The sequence below is a fragment of the Catharus ustulatus genome, chromosome 6 (assembly GCF_009819885.2).
Source record: "Catharus ustulatus isolate bCatUst1 chromosome 6, bCatUst1.pri.v2, whole genome shotgun sequence".
NCBI classification, from domain to species: domain Eukaryota; kingdom Metazoa; phylum Chordata; class Aves; order Passeriformes; family Turdidae; genus Catharus; species Catharus ustulatus.
The window spans coordinates 60,478,353-60,493,365 of record NC_046226.1 but is presented as its reverse complement, the minus strand read 5'-3'; the positions used below and the strand labels follow the sequence as shown (position 1 = coordinate 60,493,365).

At 41.2% G+C, this 15,013-nt stretch overlaps 2 protein-coding genes across 5 annotated transcripts in view; one reads left to right on the top strand and one right to left on the bottom strand.

Annotated features, from left to right (window-relative positions):
* Positions 1-5,185, top strand: part of KIAA1549L (KIAA1549 like) — a 126,066-nt gene extending 120,881 nt beyond the window's left edge. For all 4 annotated transcript variants that reach the window (XM_033061476.2, XM_033061479.2, XM_033061477.1 and 1 more), the window contains exon 21: positions 1,285-5,185. In XM_033061476.2, coding sequence (XP_032917367.1) covers positions 1,285-1,566 — 282 coding nt within the window. In that variant the 3' untranslated portion in view covers positions 1,567-5,185. The remainder of the gene's footprint in view (positions 1-1,284) is intronic.
* Positions 5,186-12,512: 7,327 nt separating this feature from the next.
* Positions 12,513-14,172, bottom strand: C6H11orf91 (chromosome 6 C11orf91 homolog). The gene is made up of 2 exons (XM_033061542.1): positions 13,833-14,172; positions 12,513-12,665 (listed from the first exon to the last, which is right to left on the bottom strand). Exons 1-2 carry the CDS (start codon positions 14,170-14,172, stop codon positions 12,598-12,600), a joined length of 408 nt encoding a protein of 135 aa, XP_032917433.1. The 3' UTR covers positions 12,513-12,597.
* Positions 14,173-15,013: the final 841 nt, after the last annotated feature.

Here is a 15,013-nt window from a genome sequence, read left to right as displayed (position 1 = left end):
TATCCCCGTTGTCTGGATCTAGAGAGTTTCTGTCAGGAGCAGTGAGACCAGACACTGACTGGCTTGGATTACAGTGGATGCAAGGCAGAAAACACTGCTTTTCTGTTCTGGGCTATTTGATGTACTAAAATAATCAAAAATGACACTAAAACTCATCTGTTTAAAACTGAAGTGTTTGCTAAGCAAAAAGCACACTTTCAGAAAAACCTTTACCCTTGGTAGTAGGTAGCAGGTAGTTTCAACATGTTTGAAACAATTTCTCAAATATAGGGCTTTTTTCTGTACACTAGGAAAAAAAAGATCAGTTCTTCTGCTTGAGCTCACATCTGACATTTGGAGGTGATGATAAATGAGGACAAGCAGATGTTTTTGCTGCCACAGTTTGGACATTGTCTTGGTTTGAAAGACAGGTGTCTGCTAAGAAAAGCAGGATTTTTTCTTTGAAACAGAGAATGTAAACCCCCTCCCTCCAATTATTATAATTTTGAAATTAAAGGGCTCTCAGGCAAAGATATGGGAATAGGAATTTTAATAGGCAAGTTAAAATAGAAGTACAGCACTACAAAGAACAAACCCAAAACACTGACAGAGTCAGAATCCAACCTGACACCCTGTCAGGCAGGGTGTTGGTAGCAGTCCCATTAAATGGTGGCTGCATCCTCCTGCAGTGACAGATGTGATTCAGTTGCAGCAGTGCTCCTGTAGAAGGTGCAGTTTTTCTCTGAAGGATCAGTGATGATCTGGAAAGGTCTGGTTTTCCTCTGGGATCCAGTGGAAAAAGACTGCTCTGATGTTCCAAATCTCAGATTTTATCTAGGTAGGAAAGGCTTGACTCCTCCCCCTGGCTGTAGCAACTTCCAATGGGATGCAGTAATTTTATCAGTCCCACAGTGGGACTCAATGGCCATTAGCAGAAAATGACTCCCTGGAGGAAGGATGGGGTGTGAAAAGATAAAGAACACTGCCCCACCTGGTTTTAACAGATGTCCCATTAGCAGAATATTTCCCATGGAAATAAGAGTCACTGCCCCACTCGGTTTCAGCAGATGGTGACAGAATAGATACTTTTGGTCATATCCTGTATTGCAACCTAAGACAGGCATTGACATGTGCATTAATGGCACGTGCCAGGATAGGCATTTGTAAACAGAAACTAGGAATTCTGAGGTCTGCATTCCCTTCATTTGTGCCTCTCTGTCACATCTGACAGTGCCCTGGGGAGGTTTGTAGTCCCTGGTGGGTCGATGGTTCCGTGTAATTCTGTGCGGTTCCAATTCCCTGCAGGTGCCGCTTCCCGGCTACATCGAGGCGTACCCGAGGCCCAGGTACCAGCACAGCTCCCCATCCCGCCTGCCCAGGCAGTACAGCCAGCAGGGCAGCCTGCACCCCAGCCTGGAGCAGGCTCCTCTGGCCTCTGCTGCCGCCTCCCAGCAGAGCCTGACCGACCACGACCCCTCCGACGCGCCGCTCACCAACATCTCCACCGCCGCCCTCGTCAAGGCTATCAGAGAAGAAGTGGCCAAACTGGCCAAGAAACAAACAGATATGTTTGAGTTCCAGGTCTAACACAACTTCTGTGCACCATGTTTGTGTCTTGCTGCCTGGGGTAGCCAAGAAAGCAACTCCTTTAATTTTCAGCTACAAACTTCCTGTGAATTGTGCCAAAGTGATGGCGTTTAATCTGTCCGAAAAGTCAACACTATGGAATGACTTCAAGCAGAGCAACGGGACTCTGAAGACATGAAATTCTGCTTTCCAGCTAAGGAAAAGCTGCCAGGAAACTGTTTCATTCTGATGAGATCAACCGTATGCAATTGTTTGTCATTTTGCTCTTGTATTATGACCCATCATCACTAAAGATGCTGCTGGACTTGTCTGTGCCACAAGAAGTTTCATTTGCAGGCCTAGAGGTAGAAAATAACTCCTGCATGCAAAAACTTTGATTCAAGAAGAAAAAAACCTGCAGACCAGGTTTTTCTGAAGGCCAGGGTTGGCATGGCACTGGCCATGTTAATTATTTGCTGCGGGACATTGTGTAAGGGGTGCTGATTTCAGCAATGCAGAGCCATTCCAGCCCTTTCATCCCAGAGACTGTATTCAAACCAAAAGAATTCAAGATGATTAGGTAATACAAATAGAAGTCCTGTAAATAGCTCCGTGTCTCTTCATCTTATTAACAGTTTAAAGAAGTGAAAGAAGAGAGGACTGTGAGGAAGGTGAATGGTGAATTTTGATAATTGGTCGCTTCCTTGTCCCTCAGCGCCACTGATGAGTTATGGAGGAGGTTTTTTTGTTCAGCCTGAGAGAATACAATGCATGAAGAGCCAGCAAAGGATATTGGTGCTAAAAGCTTCCAAGAGAAATGAAAAAAGGTTATTCGTGTTCGCTCTATAATCGGGTATTTCACTCTGAATGCATGTGAAGCTGGTAAACCTGAGACCTTTAAATCCTTCCAACCTGCAAAAATGAATACACCTGCTTGGACAAGGAAACCTCTGTCCAACACAGTGCTTTTTTTCTCTTTCTTTAACAATGCTATCTACTAAAGTGATGCCAGAAAGTGCTACCTGAAGCTGCAGTTGGATTTTGATTACGCTGGCACAGTGAATGCGCACCCAGGAAGTTCTGAATGTAGAGAACCTAATTACAATATTAACATGTAAATAAGTTACACGGATTAACAAACATGCTAATGTTCTGTGAAACAGAGAGCATTGCCAGAAATGATGTTGACTTTGTATTGTGCAAGATAAAGGTCACTGATTGTTACACTGCGTTGTGGTAGGAATCCAACCCAAAAGGAAATCAAACCACTTGGATGTTAATACTTTGCAGTTGTACAAACTAGCTGGAGATCATGAACAATTGTTTTCAGTTCCTTCAGCAATTAGCTTCAGGAACTGAAGTTGTTGCAAAATTTGTTGTGTTGGGCGTGTTTGATGTCAACTGGAGTTCAAGGTAATGTCCTTCATTTCAGTGGGTTATTTAGTTATCCGCAATTACTATTTTGTCTGATCATTTCACTTCCCTGAGTTTCTTTGGTCTTAACTGATGTGGGAAAGGGAACTTGGTTTAGCTTTTTGGCCACCAGTAAATTGAGAGAAGGAGGGAGGAGACTAGAATAGGGGATAGAAGAAGAAATTGATGAAGCACAAACTTTTAAAGCAGAGCTATTTTTCCCCCTAATAATTATATTATAAACCCTGACTGAGACTGTGATGCATAATTATCCTAGAATATACAGACATCTTCTGCTCCAATACCTTGAATAATGCAGAAGCGTTTGGAATGCTAGTTAATCTTTCAATAAATGTGAAATTTCATTTTTATTATTTAAAATCAGATATAAATAAAATGTATTTTTGTAATTTCTATGTATATATGTGCTGTATATTTATATAAGTGACTAGTCTGCTATAGTCAGAAAATTTCCATAAACTAAATGGAAAAAGATAAAAAAAGAAAGAAAAAAAAATCCTGGTAATTTTTCTGATCAATATAAAAGTGCTGTGTCTGGAGTACACAAATATACAATTGGGTGACTTGGATACCAAACAACCAAAGAAACTCAACTCTTCACATAAATACAAATCTAGTAAAGGCTGACTGCTGTCTCAGTTACCTGTCAGCCAGATAAAGCTGATATTATCAATGTAACACAACACAGCCAAATTGGGTGGAATTAATAGCTGGCTAAGCGTGACACTTTAGAATAAAAACTGAAGAATACTGGGCCAAACTCAGTGTGCCACAGAAAGACTGGTTCTGGTTGGCTTCAGTGTGAATTTCACTCACTGAGAGCAGGGCTGAATTTCCCTGTTGGGCTTTGCCTATAAAAGCAAATTTCACTAGACCCCCTTGAACTGAATTCTGTTTATTTTCCAGTAATTTGGATTGTTGGAACATAAGTGCAGACATAATGGAAGAGCAGCTGACTTTTATTTAGCCTAAGCTGGTTCACAGCTGGCTTGACCTGACCTGGAAGTGAAACCTGGATCAGGGCAGGACGGCCTCATTTTGCATCAGCTTTATTATTTCAGGTTTTGAATTATTCTTCTATGTAGTCCAGTGAAATTTTGCAAGTGAATGTGCCCTTCTAAGCAACGAGGGTGAAATGTGCTGTGTAATAAATTTCTCTAGGTTAGACTCCAGTTTTGCAGAGTTATCCTGAGGCTGAAATGATGGAAGCAGCCACGATCCCATGGAGGGGCTCACTGAAGCCATAGAGGTGGGAAGGGTAATGTAAAAATATATTCCCAAAAAAGTCACAGGAAGCAGGGCATTCCAGTTTTAAACTGAATCTTTTGGACGTTTAACTGTTTGTAGGTCTGCTCCCATTCTTAAATTTTAGTAATTTAATAGTTCTATTGAAAAATGTGTGAGGGTAAAGTCTCATATATCTTAACATGATAAATCTTGTATCTTGCCATACTGGAAACTAAATATTTTGGAAAATACAGAGCTGTCCAGGGTTTGGATGTCTGTAGAAAGTGGAAAACCCCCAAACAAAAGCATTTAAATAACCTTCGGGAAAGAAAAAACATTTCAGTAAAGTTAAACAAAGTACTCTTCATACTTCTGAGGAAGACCTGTTTAGAGTTTCAAAATTGATTTTGTTTGGTATTATTATGGATGATGTGCAGTCTATTGAATATTTCCTGAACCATCACTCTGAAATCATTGTGGTGCACTTTATTCAGAAAACCATCTGACATTTTTCATTCATGATGCCTTTTTATCCTGTTTGTAATATGTTTCTGTATTTTTTTTTTAAGTATAAAGTAAGATTATATCAAGACAGTTAGGACATTCCTGGGAAAGAAAAATCATGCTGTAATATTTATACTGTCTGAGCACAAAGCAATGATAAAGTGAAAATATAGTGTACAAATAATTTGTAATATAATAAACATTTTGTATGGCTACAATTACAATATAGTTTTTCGATAGTATTTGTGTTTAAGATCATAACCTCATCCAGATATATCCATGCCATTTTTACTGAGAACAAAGTAGTAATTTAACTTTTTCTACTCAATGCCTCAATTTTCTTTAAAGATATGTTAAATGTGTAGGTGAAAGTACTGTTTACTGTGTACACAAAATGTTGATGTTCTGACCACTGTCTGTTTTCAGATTTGTAAATCATCAGTAGAAAAGTTGCAAATGAAACAACATAAAATTCCTTCTTGGTACATGTGTGCTGACCACCTTCAGCTGGAAAACCATGTGTAATAGCAGAACAGTAACTTTAAAAGGATAAAAGGGAACTTGTTGGCAGTCATTTCTTGACATATTATCTCTGTTGGAGAGAAGCTCTGGTACTCGGTCTAGAAATAGGAGTAATATTTGTATGTTATAATATTATGGGTAGAACTTGATAGAAGTGTATGCAAACCCTATATATAGAAATGAGGATGCTATCTTAAGCAGTGATCATTTCTTTTTCAGACTCTGAAAGATGAGACACATAAGAAGTGTAAGATAAAAATGAGAGGCAGGTAAAAAATACAACATTGGGTTGAGTGGGATAATTATTTTGTTTAAGGGCTCATACATACCAAGCTGATCACAGTTTCCATAACAATTCAAGATGTCTGACTGTTAAAGAATTAATCACATTTAAATCTATGGTGTATTTTTATCCCTGCATTGCCAATATAAGAGCTGAGGGAGCTGGAAAGCAGAAAGTTTTTTGATCTTGCAGAGGTCACTCCATTTTGCTGCCCCTGTTCCTCCTGTGCAGGTCCCAGCATCTCCAAACTCTGTGTCCAACCAATTCTTTTCCTGCTCTTGCATGTCTTACTCATTAACAAATCCCAGTGGCTTCCCAGCACTCACTGGCACGAAATGGCAGAGGGAAAATGCCAGAAAATGCTTGTGTTTGGCAGCTTTCCCTCCATGGGTTAATTTTTAACTCCAGGACTGAGAAACAGATTTGTTTTTATCAAAACAATTCAAAGATTTTGGGGTTTTTTTGTTTTTTTTTTTTTTTTTTTCATTTTAAGGATAAGACTACTCTTGGAGAATGCTTTTTTTTTTTAAACTTTTGCCTTTCTCTTAGAAATAAATAATGCAAAACCCAACTTTTGGAAGTGAGATTTATATGTAGGTCACTAAAGAAATTGCATCCTGGCTTGCTTGCTCGTTAAGAATCTTTCGAGATGGCCAAGTCATAAAGGCAAGGCTCGTCAACACTGCAGAATCTCTCCTAAGAATAACTGCATTGCACAAGGTGGTTTAGGTCCTGATTTTAAACACAGTTGAAATGCCCCCAAATCATACAATATTTCATGCTTTTAAAATCACCTTAAGACCATATTCTTATGAATATTGTATTATATTCATGTATGTATATATATCTGTGTGTGTGTCAAAAAATATTTTTTCAAAACTGGTTCGATTTGTCCCCATTCATTTCAGGTTCCTTAAGGGGTACAGAGGCAATAATGAAGAAATACATCTCAGAGTTGTTCTGCTATAAAGCCCATGAAAGATGACAAATGGGCTTTAAGTAGTTAGGTGGTCAAATGTACATTAGATGTCTTGAAAATAATTACAAGTATAATGAAGAGATTTTTTCAGGAATTTGATGTTTTTTCCTTTTTTTTACATTTGTTAAAAATAATTCTTTTTTTAAGATGTCTGACTTCATGAATTTTCCAGGTACCCAAGGAGTGAGTTGTTACTATATTGAATTCTGTAAATAATTTTGCAACTTTGTAAATGAACGTTTACTGGGCAATAATGGGTGCAAAGGACTGTAAATCACAAAGAAAGGTGATTCCACTGAACAGAATATTTAGAGAGCAGGTAAATTTCTCTTCCAAAGTATTCCCTCTTCACTGGAGCCCAGAGCATTTCTGTGCTGTGTAAACCAGTCTAAACTCCATAAAAAACAGTGACATCAGTTAAGGTTTTGTGTATTTGGCAAGGAGATCTGGATGTAAGTAAACTTGAAGTTTATTCTTTATACCTGTCTTTGTCTAATACTCTCCATGCTGCAATGAGGAGAAAACCCAAACACTTTATCCTACACCAAACAAACTTTAGTATTTCTTTCCATGACAAAGAAACGGGGAAGCCTTTTTCATTTCATCTTGGTGTTGACTTCTGTAAGCTGTATTCAATGTCATACTTGATAGGAAAATAATGAGAGTGAAGCCAAGAATTTTGGAAAATATATTTATGCCCAGGCATAAATTCTAATGCAGGATTTAGCAACCCACCAGAAGCAGCTTGGGCCCAACAAAAGGGGCAGTTCTGGTCAGTTTTTTGGGTCTCATCAGAAAGCATGCTTGTCCAGCACAGATATTCCTATGCTTTTTGACTTTTTATTTTCATTTAATGTCTTTCCTGCCATCACTGTGCATTCTGAATTTTAGTTTTACATTGTGTACACAAAGAAGTGCACTCCTTGCCCAGCTGGTAAGCTGCTGGTGTGACAGGAGCAGTAACCAACAGTGACAGAATTTTTAAATAGCCATGTGTCTTGGTTTGAAGGACAGGTGTTTGCTAAGAAAGGCAGGAAATGGAAAATGTAAATCCCCTCCCTCCAATTTATTATAATTTTGAAATTAAGGGGCTCTCGGGCAAAGATATGGGAGTAGGAATAACAGTTCTTCACTAAGAAAAATTAAAATAGAAATATAGTATTGCAAAAAACCAAACCCAAAACGCTGACAGAGGCAGAGTACAACCTGACACCCCATCAGGCAGGGTGTTGGCAGCAGTCCCATTAAATGGTGGCTGCATCCTCCTGCAGTGACAGATGTGATTCAGTTGGAGCAGTGCTCCTGTAGAAGGTGCAGTTTTCTCTGAAGATCCAGTGATGATGTGAAAAGGTCTGGTTTTCCTCTGGGATCCAGTGGAAAAAGGCTGCCCTGATGTTCCAAATTTCAGTTTTTATCTAGGTAGGAAATGTTTGGCTCCTCCCCCTGGGTGGAGCCTCTCCCAATGGGATGACAGAATTTTATGAGTCATACGCTGGGACTCAATGGCCATTAGCAGATGATATCTCCTGGAGGGAGGATGGGTTGTGAAAAGATAAAGAACACTGCACCACCTGGTTTTAACAGATGGTGATAGAATACATTTGGTCACATCCTTTGCAAGCTAAGACACCATGAAACCATTGCATGGCTTCGGCCCATCTTGTGCTTTGTGTGGTCTCCTATTGGTCTTAAGGCAAAACACGTCTGTAATGAAATTTCCTTTTCCTCTGAAATTACTGGCAAAACACCTGCTGAGGACTGAGCCAGTGCCCACCCAGTAAATCAGCCATCACAAGTGTCTTAAAACTGTGCCAAGAGAGGAAGGATGCTGTTTGGTTGTGTGTGGCTGGAAATTGGGAGATGGAAGGTCAGTTTGCTCTTCTTCAGGATTTTTGCTTGGTCCATAATGTGACTGACTGTGCCTCAGTGTCCCATGCGTAGGGCAGGGTGAAGGGACTGCCTCTCCTCACTGAAACTCCAACCCTGAACTGCCATGGGTTTAGTAACAAGCATTATTTATTACTTCATGGAGCTTTGGGAACTGTTCAGGACTATAAATTACCTGTTCCTATGGTAGCATTTTAATAGATGTGACTTACAAGGGAAAAAAACCACCTCTTGATAATATTTCAGTATGTTCTAGGAAGTCTTTCTAGTAACAGCCTCTACACTTTTTTACAGAGATTTACAGAATTTTATCAGTAAAACCATCTCACTTCCCAGGCAACAGGTCTCACTTCCCAAGGAAATGAACTTTTCTTATGTCTTTGAATTACGGAAAGGACTAGCTCTGCATGATTACAAATATCCACGTTATCTTTGGTGTTCACAGCTTGATTCAACTGAATTGTAAAGGCTGTGTCTGTGAAAATTGCTCAAATTTTATAAGTGTTTCAGCTGAAAGTGGGAAAATTTATTTTCTGAAGCTGCGAAGTTGAGAGCAAATTTAAAGCCGAGTCTAGGGATTAAATAGAGAGAATAAGAAAATAATTAAAATTTTATACTATGCAATCAGAAGGAAAATCTCCAAGACCTGCTATGTAAAACTACATGCTGATGGTAGAATTTTACATATGACTGAAAAGGAGGGATTTAAAATGTTCTGGGTCATTACCAAATTACTATGTTTTTACTCTGAGCCATAAGGTGATTCTAGAAATAAAGCTTACGAGTACATAGGATAGTTCCTTTAATATTAGTGGCTATAGCTTAGCTGAAGTTGTACATGTGTTTTCCTTGGCAATTTTGCACATGAAATAAAATATGTCTTAAAATCTGTGTTGCTACTTATTGGTTGTTCCTGCCGTGCCCTCCTCTTTAGATCCAGTTTTTGTGGTTTTTAATATTGTTTACTCAGGTCTAAGTTTCACCCTGTCAGTTTGAAGTAAAAGGAGGAGGAAAATGCAGCTTTCGACAGGGCTGCTTTTGGATAATTTGTGATGCAAGAAATTTGGAATAAAAAGTTCCTTTACTACTACTTTGTAGTTTCAGAGGAAAGAAGGGACAGGAAATGATCTTCCAAAAATAGAGGATAAATGAACTTCCTAGTGTATTACTACTAAGGGTCTAGACAGATGGCCCAGTTGAGATAAAACTTTTTAAATGCATATATGTATTTATATATTTTATGTACGTGCTGTGACTGTGAGTACTTAAACTGCCTCAAGGGGTTGTTCTGGCTTTCCTCAAGATACACTGAAATCTGAGCCTCTTTCACAAATGTATGTTTTTAAGTGTGTAAAGAACTCAATGCTATTGATAATTTTATGTTTCCTTGGAAAAGACAAATGCAGTGCTTATGGAATGCTTCCTGACTGGCAACTCCTTGATTCAACATCTAAAAAACTCTACCTGCCAAACAAACAAAGGAGGACAGGTTTCCCAGAGTTAAGTGCTGCTCAATTTCCCTATTTCATGTTGAGATATTAGCTCTGAATTTTCAGGGCAGGTGGATCTAAAATGCAGCATATGCTGCTGAAAACAGAAAAATCATTTCATGATGGCTTACTGCTTTTGGATTTCCTTTCTAATCTGTCCCTGAACTAATTAAGGCAGCTTGACTTGAAGATTAATTTAAATTCTAATGATCCATTGTAATAAGGCTGAATATCTATTTGGAGAATTTTAATGTGGCAAACTCAAACACAGCAGTCTGAAATTTAATAGACCCAACTGTTTGGTGTAAAAGAATTTAAAGTTGAAATGCATTCTGGTTTTTGAGTAGCTTTGTATCTCATTTTTCCCATCATAAAGCAGCCAAGGCCATTTGAGGTTTCAGGAGTGGGAGCTGAGGGCTCTCCTTGGGGAGCACCTGCACCTGCAGACTTCTGTGGCTGGCTGTGAGTGTGTGACACTCTGCTCTTTGAGAGGCTCGCTTTGTTTAGGACTGGAAATGGGAGCAACCTACTGGTGCTTTGAGATCTCTGCCTATGAACCAAATTTGTAGCCTAAAATTTCTTTCTTGAATTCAATAGGGATGGATTTGTTGAGTCACAAGGGAGCAACACAAAAGAGATCTGGACTGTCCCAGCATCTAAATGTCAGGTTCAGCCTCCCTTGAGCAATCTAAGAGAACAGAAACAATTAAAAAAATGAATGACACATTCTTTGTTAATAAAAGAAAATGCAGTGAGAATGCTGTTCTATTTTGTCTAATACATGGCTTAATTTTCACAAAAGAAACAATAAACAGATCAGCTTTGAGCTGAAGCCATAAGCCCTCAGATGAGAGCAAATTAGTGTATTTATATTTAACAAGGTTGGGTGGAAACAGAGCAGAAAAGTAAAGGTAAGTTAAAATGTTTAGGGTCAAATGAAAATCAGCATATGTGCCATTATGTATCAATAGTCTGTTTTTTTCCTAGAGGAAGGGTTTTGACCAAAGCATTCTGATGGAGGAATGCTGTGGGTGACACTGGCCAAGAGTAACCATTCTGCTCAATGCCATGATCCAGATGATTTTTCCAGGAGATGTGTGTCCCCAGGCTACTCTAGCTGAGATTACATATTAACTGACATTATTCCTTGCATTATCACCCAGTAATTAAACACCGAGAGCTGTTTCAACCTAAAGGCCATATGAAAAACAGAACAACAGACGGGAAATGTTTAAACTGTGTGCCATGAAAAGCAGCTCTGTTTAAGCCCAGAAAACCTGAGAGAACAATGGCTGATGAGAGCTGGGTGTAAAGTGAAAGACTTGGTAAAAGCTGAGAAGTAATTGTTAGGAAGCAGCAATTCCATGTAATGGAAACCTTTGCAGGCCCTTGCAATAACCTTGGAAAATTTAGGGTGGTTTAGGAACGAAATTAATCTGGAGATGGGAAAGATGAAGATAGTTCCTCTCTCACCTAACTTGATTTTAAAGCTCTCACTTCTCCACAAAGCCTTTGAAGGCCTCTGTGTATTGGCCCTTTTTGTCCAATCCAAATTTCTTTTCCAGTATTTAGTTTGGGCACTAGCACAATTCTCATTTTCAGAGTAACCAACAATTTCACTTCAACTATCCACATGTTCACAACAATTAACCATTTCTGCTTAAGCCTCAAACCCCTTTGAGAGAATTTTTATCCTCTTTCTGCAGAGGGAGCAGTGAAACTCTGCAACCCAGATTTCCAAAGTGTTGTGCTTATTTATGTGCACATGAAAATGTGACTGTTATAGTTTGATGATTGACAAATAGGAGTTATAAACTAGATTTTTAAAAAAAATATAAACTGTGTACAGTAGATCAAAATCTGGCTGGAAAGATTGAGTCAGTATTAGGATGAATGCTGCAAGAAGCAGTAAGAAGAAATAAAATTTTGGTGTTGTATTGCGTTAAAACCTTTCGCAGCTGAGCAATTTGCACACAGTTAAAAAAACCCAGAGATTAAAATATTACTCTCTTTGCCAGAATATTACAGCTTCAGGGTCAGTAACTTTATTATTTCATGCTGCCACCTACTGCTCTGCAAATGGAATAGGAAAAAGTAATCAGAGTTATTTTTTTTTATCAGTCTGATGAGCCTATTTACTACTTGGTGGTGTTATCAATGTGTGGCATTATTTTTGAATGCTAAATGCTGCCCAGGTCTTCAATCTTTCACCCCTGCCTCTTAAAACCCAACTCAAGCCACAGCTTCTGTAATTTTGTGGTACATCAAAGACAACAAAGGAATGTGATTGTAATAAAGATTTTTATGGTAATGTGAAAATAGGTTTTTTAAGCTGGTTTAGAGGTTTAGGACTTTTGGCCATAGCTATTTACTCAAAATTGCACTTAATATACTTAGCATTAAAACAAAACCCAACCATATTTTATATTGACATTTCTGTGTTTTCCAGCTATGGATATGGACTGCTGGGAATCCTGACAAAAACAGTGTTGATTTCTTAGTGTTTACAAAGAAAATATTATATATTTCCTGCATAAAGTAATTGGAGGGGGGGAGAAAAGGTTAAAATACACAGCAACTAGTACCAGACAATACACAAAAGAAGTCAACAATATGTTATATTTTTGATTTGGCAGGAGAACAGCACATAGTGAGTAAATTAAAACACTACACAGTGATAGTGGCAAAACGAGCAGCTGAGATATTCCTCAGTGTGTTGGTGGCCATTACTTCAGGTTCTGCATTGCTTTCATGCTTTGTATCTTCTTTTCTTCCAGTGCCTTCAGAATTTTATCTAAACAGGAATGAAACACAATTTGTCGTTAGTGACGTCATTAACAATTTACAATACTTAAATACTATAAAATACTAGGCAAACTAATAATCCTTACAATGCCTTGGCTAGCAAATATCCAAAAACTAGAGTTTCTCAAAATGGTAGGTATTAAAACTGAAAAGAGGTGTGTATTTCTATAATCAAGGGAAAAATATATGCAAACTTCTAATTTCTTCTAATTTCTTTGAGATCTTCCTTTCTATGCATATATCTGATGGACATTTTTTCCTGTGTTCTTGTAACCTTTGCACTCCTGAAAATTTCCTGTGGCCTTGCAGGAAATGATGAGCACCAAACCCTTACAGCTGTTGGCCTCACCACTGCAACTCTCAGTACCATCATCGTCTGCTCAGCTATTTCATTCCCTGCATTTTCTTCACGGCCAGCAGGTTGTAAGATTAAAAATACCAAGCTCACTTATAATTTAACTGGAGGGTTTTTTGTTTGGTTGGTGATTTATTTTGGTGTGGGTTTTTTGTGGGGGGTGCGGGTGTGTTTTGATAGTGGGATTTTTTTTGTGCCTCTGACTATCTGTGGCTTTTATTTTACATCAAAGCTGATGTACAGAATTCACAGAATGACTGGGTTGGAAGAGACCTTCAAGATCGTCAAGCCCAAGCCATGCCCTAACACCTCAACCAGACCATGGCACCGAGTGCCATATCCAGTCTTTGTTTAAACACATCCAGGGATGGTGACTCCACCATCTGGGCAGACCATTCCAGTACTTTATCACTCTTCCCGTGAAAAACTTTTTACAACCGCAGAGTCTGGGTACATTTTGCATGTACTGCCTCTCGCTTGAGTGATGCCTGCGTCGTTGTTTTGGTTTTTTTTTTTGTTGTCACTGGATGACTTTGGGGGTTTTGCGGCCACACCCGCAGTGTTTGCGACTCCCCTACCCAGCGAGCAGTGCCCGGGCGGGCTGACCGGCAGCAAAGCTTTCTGCCCGCAGCGCTCCCGCACGCACCTGCAGCGGGGCGGAGGAACCCAACCCGCCCCTCGCTCCTCCCGCTCTAGGGCTCAGCGCCGGGGGCGGCTGCGCGGGGCCGGTACCGGGGCTGCTCCCGGGGCTGCTCCGGTACCGCCCCGGCGCGCCCGCGGCACCTCCCGCACTTCACGCACACTGTCTGGCGTCGAAGCCGTCGCCGATGAGCGCCGCCAGCTCCAGCTCCTTGAGGCGAATGCCCAGCTCGCACATCTCCTCCTGCAGCTGCAGCTGGGCCAGCTCCGGGAGCCGCCGCGCCAGCTCCCCGGCCCGCGGCGCTGCGGGCGGGCAGCAGGGGCGCGGCGGCTCCGGCACCACGGCAGCGGGCAGCGCGGCGTAGCGGGGCGGCAGCGGCTGCCACGGCCAGCACAGCGCGGCCAGCGGCGCCCAGGCTCCGCCGGCCGCCCGCGGCACGGGCTCGCTGCCGTGGAAGTGCGGGAAGTAGAGCGGCGGCCAGGACGGGCGTTGCACGGTCATGGCGCAGGGGGAGCGCGGCCGGGCGGGCCGTTGTGCCCCGGTGACACCGGCGGTTGTGCCCGGGCTCACGGTGACACCGGCGGTTGTGCCGGGAGCGTTGCGCCCCGGGGCGCGGTGACACCGGCGGTTGTGCCCGAGCCCGCCGGCTCAGCCCCGAGGTTGTACCCGAGGCTTCCCGCCCGCCTTCCTGCTCCTCTGTTCCCTCTCCTCTGCTGCCCCGTGTTCCCTCTCGTGTGCCTCTGTTCCATCTCCTCTCCTGTCCCTCTGTTCCTTCTCCTGTCCCTCTGTTCCATCTCCTCTCCTGCCCCTCTGTTCCATCTCCTGCCCCTCTGTTCCTTCTCCTGTCCCTCTGTTCCATCTCCTTTCCTGTCCTTCTGTTCCATCTCCTTTCCTGTCCTTCTGTTCCATCTCCTGCCCCTCTGTTCCATCTCCTGCTCCTCTGTTCCATCTCCTGTCCCTCTATTCCTTCTCCTGTCCCTCTGTTCCATCTCCTCTCCTGCCCCTCTGTTCCATTTCCTGTCCCTCTGTTCCTTCTCCTGTCCCTCTGTTCCATCTCCTCTGCTGCCCTTCTGTTCCATCTCCTCTGCTGCCCCTCTGTTCCATCTCTTCTCCTGCCCCATTCCTTCCCCTCTGTTACAAGTACATACTATGCTGTTGGTTTTTCACAATCCATCAAGACGTTTCATCCCGGGTTTTTTTGTTTTTGTTTTTGTTTTTTTCTACAGCTCCATCAATGTGCTGGAGAAATAAGCAAGGAAATCCAGGTGATAAAAGAGTATAAAGCCCATGGTCCTTGGGTTTAGCTGCTGTGGTGTTGAAATGGTTTTTAAGACATAGTTTT